This window comes from Microtus oregoni, unplaced genomic scaffold (assembly GCF_018167655.1).
Source record: "Microtus oregoni isolate MIOR12 unplaced genomic scaffold, Mior012 000016F_ref0000370, whole genome shotgun sequence".
NCBI lineage: Eukaryota > Metazoa > Chordata > Mammalia > Rodentia > Cricetidae > Microtus > Microtus oregoni.
The window spans coordinates 30973873-30988267 of record NW_024543075.1 but is presented as its reverse complement, the minus strand read 5'-3'; the positions used below and the strand labels follow the sequence as shown (position 1 = coordinate 30988267).

At 47.2% G+C, this 14395-nt stretch overlaps 1 protein-coding gene across 1 annotated transcript in view; it reads right to left on the bottom strand.

Annotated features, from left to right (window-relative positions):
* Positions 1–8503, bottom strand: part of Rras2 (RAS related 2) — a 72371-nt gene extending 63868 nt beyond the window's left edge. The window contains exon 1 of the mRNA XM_041667106.1: positions 8136–8503. Within this exon, the coding sequence (XP_041523040.1) occupies positions 8136–8243 (108 nt within the window). The 5' untranslated portion in view covers positions 8244–8503. The remainder of the gene's footprint in view (positions 1–8135) is intronic.
* Between the last annotated feature and the right edge of the window lie 5892 nt (positions 8504–14395).

Here is a 14395-nt window from a genome sequence, read left to right as displayed (position 1 = left end):
AGCAATTCTTGATATCAAAGTGAGGTCAGCCAGGTCCCTCCTGTTAGAGAAATACCTGTTGACTACGTTAAACCCAGCTACTTTCTCCCTACATAGCCCACACTAGCCAAGACTCAGGATCCTCCGAGTGTAGCCTCCCCATTGCTGGGATCACCAGCATGTCCTACCACACCCACCCACTCACTAGTTTTAACATCCATTTATGGTTCTTGCTTAATCATTACAATTGCTGAATCATCATTTTCTCTGGTTCTGCTACTTCCTGTGTGTTCATTCATTCATTAGTCAGAGTTCTGCTCAGTCACTTACCTATTACGTACTCACAGATCAAGTTTGTGCTTTCTTTTGAGACATGTAACCCAGGTTGGCCTCAAACTCATGATCCTCCTGCTTCAATTCCTCCCAGTGCTGGGATTAACTGCATAGATTCTTTGTCTATCTTAGTGATAAAACCATCCCCAGTTCAGCACGGAGGAACTCTCCCAGGCTGGCTTCTGACTTTCTCTGACAAATTCCCATCGTTTTCTTGTTTTGTTTTTGTTTGTTTTTTCCTGAGGACTTCCTTAGACTGAAAGATATTCCAAGCTCATCTTGTGTTTTCCTACCCCAGCCCTGGAATCAGAGGTTCCTCCAAAGTCCTACCATTTCTGCAGCTCTCAGTGGAGCCGGAAATGTGTTGGGGTGTGCTCAAGGGATAGGCATGCATAGGCATTTCTGGGTCTATAAACTTTTCAAACTGTGAGTTCAGGCCAGTATCCTCAATGTCAATCAAACATCCGAGTTCATTTTGCCCTTCCCAAGCATGCAGCCTCCCTCTCTCCAACAGTAAGACAATGACCCCTATTTTTCAAAATACATTTGCATATTTGCTAATATTGTATACAAAAGTGCCACAAGCTGTAAACCAATGCCCATGTGAAAAAGAAAGGAGGGGGTGAGGAAGGGTGGGCAAGACGGAGGGAGAAGGGGCAGAGCCCATCACCAGAGCTCAGCATTTGCCTCATGTTCTTTTCTATCCTGAGGACACAGTCCAAACACTGGGTTCAAAAGTTACCTGAAGCATTTCTCCTGGTCCTTCCAATATGTTTGCTGTTCACCTGACAGGTTTATCTGTATCCCGTCTTCTGATCTTTGTTTCTTGGGACAAGATCTCACATAGCCCACACTGGCCTTAAACAGCCGGCCCTCCTAACTCTACTTCCCACGCTCGGGATCACAGGAGCGCACCCCCCCCCATACCTGGCAGTACCCCACGTAAGACATCCATTTTCTGTCATCGCTCAGTTGTATTAGTGTTTGCTACTTATATACCGAGTGATTAAAACATTAACACGGTTCTAAAAGTCAGAAAACGGTACTCAAGAGGGTCACTGTCCCCTTCCCACCCACTTCCACTTCATTTCTACTCCCTCTCTGGGTACCAGTCCCTTCAATCTCTCAAGCATCCTTGTGTCCTGTTTTGGTTTAGTCTCCATGCGCAAATACACCTTTATTTTCTGAGTTCTCCCTCCTGCCATACACTAGAACAGGAGATTTTAAAAATGTGTTGAGAATGTAGTGTATGTATATGCACGGGGGTGCACAGGAGTATGGAAGTTTAACAACTGTGTGTGGAGCCCAAAGGCTGAGGTTGGGTGTCTTCCTTAGTCACTCTCCATCTTATAGTTTGTGGCAGGGGCTCTCCCTTGAGCCCAGAGCTCAGGGACTCAGCCAGTCTAGCTAAGCAGCCTGTTCCTGAGAGCCGGACTCCGGACCCACATTGCACAGCAAGGGCTTTGCCTACTGAGCCACCTCCTCAACCCCAGGCATTACTGCTGAATTTATTTTTATTTTTCTATATGTATGAGTGTTTTCCTGTATAGGTGTCTGTGCACCATTTGTGTGCCTAGTACCCAGAAGCGCCAGTCAGAGTTACAGACAGTTGTGAGCCACCACGTAGATACCAGGATTCGAAACCAGGTCTAGGAAAGAGCAGCCTGTGCTCTTAACCCCTGAGCCATCTCCAACCCCTCGTCATTTGGGGAGGGGAGGGGGGCACAGGGAGACATTGTGGTGCTCTAAAGAAAATGGCCCCCAAAGGGAGTGGCATTACTAGGAGGTGTGACCTTTTTGGAGGAAGAGTGTTACTGTGGGGGAGGGCTTTGAGGTCTCTTTTGCTCAAGTTTCCCCCAGTGTGACTTTTAGTTGGCTTCCTGTTGCCTGCCTATCAAGATGTAGAACTCTCAGCTCAGGCACATCTGCCTGCATACTGCCGTGCGACCTGCCATGAAGAACTGAACCTCTGAAACTGTAAGTGAGCCCCCACAATTAAATGTTTCCTTTATAAGAGTTGCCATGGTCACGGCGTCTTTTCACAGCAATACAATAAACCTTAACTTTAGACAGGCATGGTCTCCCTATGTAGCCCTAGCTGGCCTAGAACTCACTATATAGACCAGACTAGCCTGCAAATCACGGAGATCTACCTGCCTCTGCCTCACTAGGATTAAGGGTGTGCTCTATCACGCTGTCCCTTAAGTTTTTTTTCATTAACCAACGTATCTTGAGGAAACACTCCACAGTTCACTGGGATCTTTCTCAATCATCCTTACAGCTGTATGCTTTTCTGGGGAACACAACATTTTATTCTGCGATTCTACTTTGTGGGCGGCTTCTAATCTGTGTAATTTACAATACTCTCACAGCCTTGTGCATGTGCGTTTTCATGATGCTCAAAGTGGATCTTTAAACCTCTAGACTTAAGATTGAGACAAAAGGTAAGCACATAAATAATCAAATACCCATCGATTGTCCCCTAATCACCCAATACAGGCACTAAAAAAAAAAAAAAAACCACTCTGTCGTGGCAGTGCACACCAGAGGGAGAAACAAGAAGAGCAGGAGGCCAAAATCATCCTCAAACACACAGCAAACTCCAGGCCAGCCTGGGGTATAAGATCCTATCACAAAATAGTTAATTAAATAAAATTTAAAAGTTGTCTGGATGAAGTGGTGCATACCTTTAATCCCAGCACTCAGGAGGCAGAGGCAGGAGGATCTCTGTGAATTCAAAGCCAGCCTTGTCTACAGAGTGAGTTCCAGGACAGCCAGAGCTACATAGAGACTATCTTTTAAAAATGAAGGGAGGGGGCTGGAGAGATGGCTCAGTGGTTAAGAGCATTGCCTGTTCTTCCAAAGGTCCTGAGTTCAATTCCCAGCAACCACATGGTGGCTCACAACCATCTGTAAAGAGGTCTGGTGCCCTCTTCTGGCCTGCAGACATGCACACAGACAGAATATTGTCTACATAATAAATAAATAAATATTTTAAAAAAATGAAGGGAAAAAAAGGCCTAAAAATTCAAGTTAGCACACAGAGACACACAGATGAGGTTTGGTTCTCTCCTTCCATCATGTGGTTTCCAGAGACTAAACTTTGAGGCAGGGCTTTGCCCACTGAGTCACCTCACCTGCTCTTTGGTAGCTAACTTCTAACTACAGCATGTCTCTAAGATGCAGCAACAGAACAGCACTGATGTTAAAGGTATAGCCTTGGCCCATGGATCAACTACCTGCCGACACAAAGGATTCCAGAAGTATACCTAGGATACATGCCCCAAGAAAAGATACGGAAAAGGCACTCCCCAACAGGCAATGTCTAGGAACAATGTTCAAGTCAGGGTAACAATGTCTCAAGACTAACAGTGGAGGATGAGAAACAGAAGCAGAGCACAAACCTGCAATCAAACACTCATGAGGCTGAGGCAGGAGGACCTTAAGGTCCAAGCTAGCCTGAGCTATATAAAAAGGCCACCTAACCCCTATACAGCTGACAAACAGGTAAGTACAAAGTTAGGATGCTAAAAGAACAATCCCAGGATACTTTGTGTCTTTAGATCCATGAAAATATAAACAATGTCTTCTCAGGGCTGCCAGAGAAACCATAAGCTCCAAAACTTAAAGCTTTAATTATTTTGGTTCCTCTCTTTGTTTTCTACAACTGGGAGCTGAACCTGGGGCCTAGCAAATGCTGAGCACATGTGCTCTAACTGTCCTGACAGGGCAGTAGAGAGAGCAACTTGTGCCATCCGACTCACTGAAACAATGGACCGCAAAGAATTAAAACTTCCTCTGGGAATCTCAGGTTGGGAGAAGAGAAAGTCTGGATGCGTGATGTCAGTCAGAAGAGGAGTGTGCGGCCCAGGATGAGATTTCACATGATTCCGACATTGTCAGACCATCTGAAAGGACGGTTGGAACTGAAAACCACTTCCCAACCAGGCCTTCGTAGCTATGCATGCCTCTTTCCTTCTATTTAAACCCGAATCTCATGGCAGTACCCCAAAGACAGACTTGGGCATCACTGGTCCCTTTTATTTGTTCTTCTTCCCAATGCCATATTCAGTAAATTTACTTTCTCTGCTTTTCTCTTCAGTTGGTATATGAGGGACAACAGGCAAAGCCTTGCTTGTTTGTGCTGTTGGAGACCAGGCTTGGACCCTAGAATAACACTACTAGCACTAAGCTACGCCTCAGTCCCGTCATTTCTTAAAATCAGTTCCAAATTAATCTAGTTTCTCCAACTCTAATGAAATCAAGACTCATCAACTAAGTACCTCATGGGAAAGGGGGGGATGGGGCGGAGGTGGGAACGGAGAACACTGAAAATAATGGACTACATTATGGATTAAGGAAAAACTAGGATTTTGTTTTGGAAGAACATCAAGATACTGAATCGCCACAAATAGGGTGATCACTGACTTCCTCAGTCATGGCTATGCTGAGTGGTTTGATTTGCTGGTGTTTTATTTACTCCGAAAACCCTAAGCACTCTGTTATGCTCCCTTGTCAAATGGGAAATTGGGACCTAGAAAAGTCAAGAAACTAGACCAAAGACATCAACTAGTCAGGACACAGAAGAACCGTAGAATTACAAAGAGATAGAGATCTGTTCAACCAAACTCAGTGCTTTATAGAGATGAATTCAAAGCCCTAAAGGAAAGATGAGAGTTGAACAGGAACCACCCCTCTTACCTGGGCTAGAAGAAGCTCAGATACCCAACTCTCTGCCCTCCACTCCATGTCAAAATCATGTCCTAACCAGAGGTTACTCACCACTTAGGTGTTCTAGTCACCAACGGAATGTACCATGTTTTTGTAAAAAGTCCGAGCAGCCCGGCTGGATACAGACCTGTAATCCTAGTTACCTGAGATGCTGAAGCAGCAACATCAGTAGTTCAAGGCTAGCCTGGGCTACAGAGCTCAAGACTATCCTACGAATCTGAGCAAGATTCAATATTAAAATAATAATAAGTTTTAAAGGGATGTGACCAATGGTAAAACACTGTCGTTTCGATCCCCAACAGCTGGTGAAGTAGGTGGTGGGAACAGTTGGAAGTGGGGAGAGAACAAGACAAACTGGAAGGCCATCTACACAGGCACGCCCCTTTTATGGGGGAGGAAGATTGTGAGTGTGGTATGGGTGTGTGTCTATCTGCGTGTAGATATAGATGATAAATTGTGACTTTAGATCCATAATCTAAGGTTGAAAGAGTAATGACTGTAGCCTTCCAATGACCCGCACATTGTCGGAAACCCTGGATATGCTAATTCAGTTGACTTTCACGGCTGTATAACTTTATTACCCCCGTTTAGGGATGACTGGAAGCCAAAGCACAGACAGGTTAAGTAACTTACATCACTGCTCAGAAGAATGGCGGAGTCTCCACACAGGTGCTGGGCCTCCTTCCTCCTCACCAAGTCAACCTCAGAGCCTATGTTCCTGTTTCACGAGCACCAAAAGCCCCAAGTCACACGAGCCTCCCCCACTCCCAGCTCCCCACACATCTGCCTCCTCTTTCCAGTCTGGCCTGTGACTCCCCACCCTCATCACGGTCCCACTCACAAGGTACTAGGGATCAAAGGCAGGACTTCCCCAACGCAGGACAAACCACTCTATACTGAGCTACATCCCCAGCCCCACGAAGTATTTTTAAAAAAGACTTACTTATTTAATGTACATTGGGGTTTTTCCTGCATGTTTGTCTGTGTGAGGGTGTCAGATCCCCTGGAACTAGAGTTACAGACAGTGGTGAATTGCCATGTGAGTGCTGGGAATTGAACCCACGTCCTTTGGTTATGAGCAGCCAGTGCTCTTAACCACTGAGCATCCCCAGCCCCCACAGTGTATTTTTTTAAAAAGCCTTCCCACGTCGACTTTTTCAGATCTGAATTCCCTTTGCATCTAAACATCTCACACGCTTACGGAAATGGTTACTATCAACAGAGTAGACTCTGCGTGCTCAATACGATGCTAAGATCTTCCTTCTAATGGAAAGGTTAAAAAGGATGTGTACGGAGACCTATTTAACTAACAAGAAAATTGAGACTCAAAAAAGGCTGAATATTTTGGGTGTCATTTTAATAACCGATAAAGAAAAGGCAGACCGCTCAAGTCTGGGATTCTAAGCTCACTCCTGGTCCTTCTCTGTACCATCACCACACAGGTCTTTACTCACTCGGTCTCACTCTAGAGCCCTGAGGGAGTAGTCAACAAATGGACAGTGATTACCTGGAGTGTAAGAGTTTCTAACACTATTTCTCAAATACCGTGGAAGCAATCATGGTCAGATAGTCCCTCCCTCAGAAAACGTAAATGCTTCCGAATTAAATCTTCTAAGCAATAATATGCAAGAGTTCTGGAACTCAGGATTGTCCTCTGGCTTCTGGACTCCCTCCAACCAAAGCCGTCAGAGAGAGTTAGCTGTGACTTGTTTTGCTTTGTCAGTCACTCAGAAGGCTCTCTTGGCCCCAGGCAAATAGCAACTCGCTAAAAAGCCTGACTAACGTCGGGTAAACTTAAAGCAATCTCAACTTCTCAATTGGCCTGACCCCCACCACAACCTCGAGCCATACTGTCACCTCACCGCTCAGGACATAAACACTCTCTCGGAATACAAAGGTTTGAGCAACACATTTTAATTCCATGGACTATCACAGAAGCGATTATTTTCCTTCCCTCAGATGTGAAAGCTGACAACCACACTTAGGTTATGGTACTGAGAATCTTAATGACACTATAAACATTACAGCTTATAACAAAACAAAATTAGCTATTCAACTCTACCTATTAACAAATGTATGAAACGGGGGGGGGGGGAATATTTTGTTACCCGCACTCTTTGACACAGTAAAAATACCTTCTTTGTTACTTAGCAGGGTACCTGTGCTCTCCCAACATATGCCACGCCTTTCAGGATGACAAAAGCAAAGAGATCTACAGTTGCTTTTAAAAACAAAAAAGAAAAAAATCACTCGGACCTCTTAACCAAGAATAAAGTCTAAGGATGAATTTCAACTCCCTTTTCTTTGACACAATTCGACTTTTCTCCTCCAGCAACGAAAAAAGGCGGGGTAGGGGGGCGGGGGCGGGGGAGGGGGGCGGGGGGGCGGGGGCTGCAATACAGAACTCACACTCCTCTCCTAGCTGGGTTCAACCCAAACTTCACCCAAGCGCGAAGCAGGCAGGCACCGGGAATTCCAAGGAAATGGTCTCGCCCCTATCAAAGCACAGTTTTAACTTCCTCGAAACCATTATTTCCCTAGGGCACGATCAAACACTCCTACCCGGACGTACCACCTAAGAGACTACTTGTAAGAGAAGCTCAAACACACACAAAGAGAAAACACTGTTGGGAGCCGGCGGCGCGGAGCCGCAGCCAAGTAGCCTGGCCTATCGCGGCCACCGAGGCAGGCACTGGGTCCCCGCTCCGGCCCTGGGGCTGGAAGCCCCGGCTCCGCCGCGCGGCTGCTCCCCGCGTGCTCCCGCCCCGACCGCAGCGATAAGGTGGAACTGCGCTTCCCACCCGGCCAGCTCCGCCCTCCGGGCCACATTCCTGAGAAGCCCAAGTCCCCGGACGCCGCGCCGGACGCCTGGCGGGCAGCAGCGCGGCGCCGTGGCCGCTGGGCAGGAGAGCAGCACTGGCTCCTCACTGTTTCTGCCCTGCCCTCACAGCCGCGCGCCCTGGCCCCGCGCAAACCGCACCCGCGCGCACCGCACGCGCCGGAGCCCCGCACCCGCGCGCCCCGGGCGGGGTCGCCACGGCCACAGGTAGCGCCACCCCGTCGCCCCCAGCCCGCAGGCCCGCTCCAGGCACCTGGATGAACTGGATGGTGAGCGCCGACTTGCCCACGCCGCCGCCGCCGACCACCACGAGCCGGTACTTCTCCTGGCCGGAGCCGTCGCGCCAGCCGGCCGCGGCCATCGGGACGCCCCGAGCCCAGCCCGGCCGCCGCGCGCCCTAGGCCCGGCTCCGGGGACGAGTGCGGCCGGCTGGGCTACAGGCGTTAGGGTGCGAAGGACCCGTGGGTAGCCTGAAGGGCCGCGGAGTGCAATTCCCCGGAACGGCTGGGAGTTGCCCGAGACGCGGGGTAGCCGGGAAGGCGCCGGGGCAGAGGACGCAGCGGCCAGGGAGCGCGCTCCTCTCCGCGTTTCTGCAGCGAAGCCGAACGCAGCCGCCAGCACCGCTACAAATGGCCGTCTGGGGGCCGGGCTGCCGGGCTGGGGTGCTACATATGCATGAGGGGGCGGGGCCAGGCCGCGCCCGCCCTGGCCGTAGCTCCGGAGCGCCCTAGGCTGCAGACCCCGCGAACCTGCCTCCCGGAGCACGTCGAGGCAGAGAGAGAAGAAACCGGGAAGACTCACGGTGGTAACAGTAATTGCATAAGTCAGGGATCCTGTTCGTGAAACAGCCTGTGTCGGCGGGGATAGAAAAATAGAACTGTTGTCATATTTACTCAACTCTCTACCCTGTTTTCGGAATGCAGATGGTCTGTCTGTATTAAAAAATAAAAAGTACAAGTCAGTGATTGAGGAAGATGAGAATTGTCACGGTAACTAAACATGTGATGGATGGACTAGTAGCAGTGAGAGCAGGTAGGCAGTGATTGAACTTGTATACGGCCACAGTACCTGTCGACAGATTTGGGGTACAGATCTCCATTTCCGTTCCTATTTATGTGTGGGAAATGTGTGGTAACTGCATATGAGGGTTGTGAGAAATCTGCAGACAGTGACATGCCAGGAGAACGTTCTTTCCCAGCACAGCTTCTACGCACACGATCACGTCCTTGGAGTCCAGTTGGGGAGGCAGCGGGAACAAAAGGCACCTTGTGAGGCATAATAAGGACAACTACCCAGCACTGTGAGGTCCAAGGTGCACTCACCCCAGAGCTGGCCAGTCAGAGGTTTTCTGAAAGACCTGATGAGCAATCTTGTAAACAGATGAGTGGCTGGAAGACAGCATTCCAGGGAAAGAGAACTCTGTTGGGCTGCACATAGTGGCCTTTAGTCCCAGTATTCTGGAAGCAGGAGCAGGCAGATCTCTGTAAGCTCAAAGAATTCCAGGCCAGCCTGATCTATGTGGTGAGTTCCAGGCCAGAGCCTCACAGTGAGACCTGGTCTGAAAAAGAAAGGAGGAAAGAAAGAAAGAAAGAAAGAAAGAAAGAAAGAAAGACCATCAGTGCAGCTATGTAGAAGGCAGAGCTGACAAGGGCCATGTTCTGTTGTGTGGTTTTGAATGTGCCGAGGGGAGTTTACAAGCTAGCAGTTATAAATAGGAACTCATTGTATGTGCGTCCGCTTAGTTGAATACGGTAGGAACGGATCTCTCTGTAGAGGCACTGTAAGGTTAAGGCTGTGGTTCTCAACCTGTGGGTCGTGACCCCTTTCTCAGGGATTACCTAAAACCATCTGCATATCTATGAGATACTTACAATACGACTCACAACCATAGCAAAGTTACAGTAATGAAATAGCAATGAAAATAACTTTATGGTTGGGGTTACCACAACATAAGGGATTGTAATAAAGGGTCTCAGCATTGGGGAGGTTAAGAACCACTAGGTTAAGGCCATAGTCTCAGGGGGTAGACTGGATCAAATTCCTCCTCTTCTAATGGCCTGGTGATGAGAACTTAACCTCTGTGCCTCAGCTTCCTTTTCTCTTAAATAAGGGCACTGGGCCAGTGGACGGTTCAGAGAATAACAAGCCTTAAGACCTGGTCTCTGGAACCCACTGGAAGGAGAGAACCAACTCCCCAAAATTCTTCTCTCCCCTCCACATGTGTGCCGTGGCATGCACACACCTTCGCTCACATACATACATCACACAAACACACACACACACACACACACACACACATACTCAGAGGAATGCAGCAATAAAACATCGCTCTTATGGGGTAAGTGTGGTGGTTTTACAATATGGTTTCAAGTTCTTAAACACACTACTACTTATATGAAGCCAATTGAACTCGGTGGAGGAGATGCAGACAGCTTCCGAGGCCACAGTAGAAAAGACCACAGAGCTTTTACCTCTCTCTTGGGATTCCTGCTTTGAGAAAAACCAGGTGAAAATTGATTACTATAAGATGTCCATGTATACACACCAGCCAAAAATGCTCCTGAATCCGGAAGGAGGGAGCCAACCCAAAAGAAGAAGTACATGGAGAGGGCAGTGTAGGAGAAGGGCAAACTTGAATGAAGTGTCATAGCACATGTATGTGGAAATGCCATGGTGAAACTTACCTCTTGCTTTGTAGCTATCTTTTAATTTAATTTAAGAGCACAGAAAAATGTGGAGCATTGTTGTCTGAGGTTTCTGTGTATAATAACTCCCCAAGCTCTCTCAGGCTTTTAAGTAGATTTGGTCAGACACACGTTGGGACACCATTCTGTTGCAAGGAACCACTTGTTTGTCCCGACCACCCGGCTAGCTTACACCTGAAATAAACGCACAGAAACTATTAATTAAATCACTGCTTGGCCCATTAGCTCTAGTTTCTTATTGGTTAATTCTTACATCTTAGTTTAACCCATTTCTATTCATCTGTATATAGCCACGTGGCAGTGGCTTACCCGGTAAAATTACCAGCATCCATCTCCGGCAGATCCGTGGTGTCTCTGACTCTGCCTCCTTTCTCCCAGTATGCCATTTAGTTTTCCCCACCTACCTAAGTTCTGTCCTACCAACAGGCCCAAAGCAGTTTCTTTATTCATTAGCCAATGAAAGCAACACATTGACAGAAGGACCTCCCACACCATGCAACAGAGCTTGGTGGTACATGACTTTAATCCCAGCATTCAGGAGGCAGAGGTGGGTGGGTATCTATGAATTTAAGGCCCATCTGTTCCACATATTGAGATCCAGACCAGCCAAGGCTACAAAGCGGGACCCTGTCTCTAAAAAGGAAAAAAAAGGGGGAAAGGGAGCCCAGGGGTTAAGATCATTTGCTGCTCTTGCAGAGGACCCAAGTTTGACTCCCAGCACCCACATCAGCCAGCACACAAACTGCCTTTAACTCCGACTCCAAGGGATCCCATGTCACTGTCGCATGCTCTCCCTCTTGCAGCCTCTACAGGCACTTCCACAATGTTGCATACATATAGATAGAAATATTTTTAAAACACACACACACACAAAAAAAATGAGTCAGGCAGTGGTGGTGCACACCTTTAATCCCAGCACTTGGGAGGCAGAGGCAGGCAGATCTCTATGAGTTCAAGGTCAGGCTGGTCTACAAGAGCTAGTTCCAGGACAGGCTTCAATGCTACAGAGAAACCCTATCTTGAAAAACCCAAATAAATAAAAACACAAAAAAATGAAATAAAGTATACAAGGGTCACCTCCTTCCCTAGATCACCAGCATTGTCTTCAGCCATCTAAGACATCCAGGACAACCATCCCAGTGCAGACTTCTGAAAAATGCAGCCCCTGCTGGCCTCTGAACGTGGACTCCAGGAGAGATTGCCCAGCCCCACCCTGCCTTAACTCCTGACCCATAAAGTCACAAGAAAAAACAAAATTATGACCTATGTGTTCCGTGTGTGTGTTCTGTGTGTGTATGTGTGTGTGTATGTGTGTATGTGTATGTGTGTGTATGTGTGTGTGTATGTGTGTGTATGAGTGAGTGTGTGTGTGTGTGTGTGTGTGTGACACAGACAGAGAGAGAGCTGGAAAGAGACTTCAGGGCCTCTTGCATACAGCATATTTTGACAATGACACACATCTTCACACAGCTTTTTATTTTTAATTTTTCAGATTATTTTATTTTTTGCATATTAATGTTTTGCTTGCATCTATTTCTGTGCACCAAGTGTATGCCTGGTGCCCACAGAAGTCAGAAGGTGTTGGATCCCCTGGAACGGGAGCTGCAATGTATGTGGGTATTGGGAATCGAACCTGGGTCCTCTGTAAGAACAAGAAGAGCTCTCCTATAATTCCTAACCATTTTTTAGCCTCATTTTCCCTCCCCCGCTTATGGGATCTTATTATGTAGCTCACATTGGGATCACAGTGGCAGAGCACCATGCAGGACTCAAGCAGAATCTTTTAAAGATTTGTCTCACGCCTGGCAGTGGTGGCACACATCTTTAATCCCAACACTCCAGCAGCAAAGGCAGGCAGATCTCTGAGATCAAGGCCAGTCTGATCTACAGAGCTAGTTCCTCGACAGCCAGGGCAACACAGAGAAACCCTGTCTCACCAACAGCAACAGCAACAACAAAAAGAAAGATTTGTTTCACATCTTGAAGACATGAAGAAATTACTACTCATACGAAAAGAGGAAGCCAAGACAGAGAAGAAGGGAGCGAGTGAGCGAGGGAGAGGCAGGAAGAAGGAGGAACCTGTATCAAAGGAGTGCGGAGAAGGAGTCTGTGATGATTGCCATGGGTGCTTCTCCTGTGTGCCTGACCCTGCAGCTTCCCATGTGTGCCATAATGATCACTGCATGTGGCTGATATCCAACATGGAAGCCATGCCAGCAAACCCATCCTGTAGACTGCTTCCCGGGTTTCCATTTTCTCTTCCCCTTTCAAATAGTGCAGTGCTCCATTATTCTGGGGACTAGGATCCAAATCCCACACCGGATGCTGGGCACTCAGCCAGAAACTGATCCTATACATACATACTATGGCTAAGTTTAATTTGTAAGTTCGGTATTAGTGAGAGATCAATAATAACCAATGACCAACATTATAATGTGAGATCTGAATACCTCTGCCTACCAAGTGCTGGGATTAAAGGCGGGTGCCACCCGACTACTGTCTGCACTTCTTAAACACTGAGCCTACTACCATATCCACGTTAGATGACAAAAGCCAGACCCATCAAGGACAGAGTCAATTGCAAAATCAAGCTACAAGGCAACAAGTGCATGCTGTAACCCCAGCACTCTAGACAGAGGCCCGAGGATCAAGAGTTTAAGGCCATTTTTTTTGGTTACATATTGAGTTTGAGGCCAGCCTAGGTTATGTGAGACATTGCCTCAAAATAAATAAATAATAAATTAATAAGACAAAGCAAACTGGGCTTGGTGACATAGTCCTCCAGCCCTGGGGAGGCAGAGGCAGGTGATCTCTGTTAGTTTAAGGCCAGCCTGGTTTACATAGCAAGTTCCAGGCCAACTTGAGCTACATGGTGAGACCCTATCTCAAAACAAAAATTAAAAGCAAGGAACCTAGAGAGATGGTTCAGACTTGTTACTCTTGCAGAGGACCAGGGTTCAGTTCCCAGCACCTACAGGGCAGCTCACAAACATCTGTAAGTCCAGTTCCAAGGGATCTGACACTATTTGGGCTTCCACAGGTACTGCATGCCTGTGATACACATACATATATGCAGGCAAAACACTCACACACATTGTCTCAGTTAAGGTTTCTATTGATGTGACACCACAAACATAGCAATTCTTATAAAGGAAAACATTTAACTGGGGCGGCTTACAGTTCAGAGGTTTAGTCCATTGTCATCATGGCAAAAACCATGGTGGCACACAGGCAGACATGATACTGGAGAAGTGGCTGAAAGTTCTACATCTGGATTGGCAGGCAGCAGGAAGAGCAAGCACTGGGCCTGGCTTGAGCTTCTGAAACTTCAAAGCCCACAGCCACTGACACACTTCCTCCAACAAGGCATTGTCAACTCCAACAAAGCCACAGGACCTAATCCTTTCAAATAATGTCATTCCCTATGATCCTATGGGGGCCATTTTCATTCAAACTACCACACACATAAAATTAAAAAAATAAATAAACCTTTCAAAGAAAAGAAAATGTGTGCCGGATGGTGGTGGCACATGTCTTTAATCCCAGCACTCAGGGGATAGAGGCAGGTGGATCTCTGTGAGTTCTAGGCCAGCCTGGTCTACAAAAGCTAGTTCTGGGAAAGGCTCAATAGCTACAGCGAAACCCTGTTTCAAAAGGAAAAAAAAAGGTATATCCACACAAAAACTTGTTTATGATCACTCATAACAGCATCATTTATAAGAACTAAAATAATGGAAACAGCCCAATTGTCCTTCAGTAAATAAGTAAATGACAAATGTGTTTTCATACAGCAGAATGTTACTTGAAA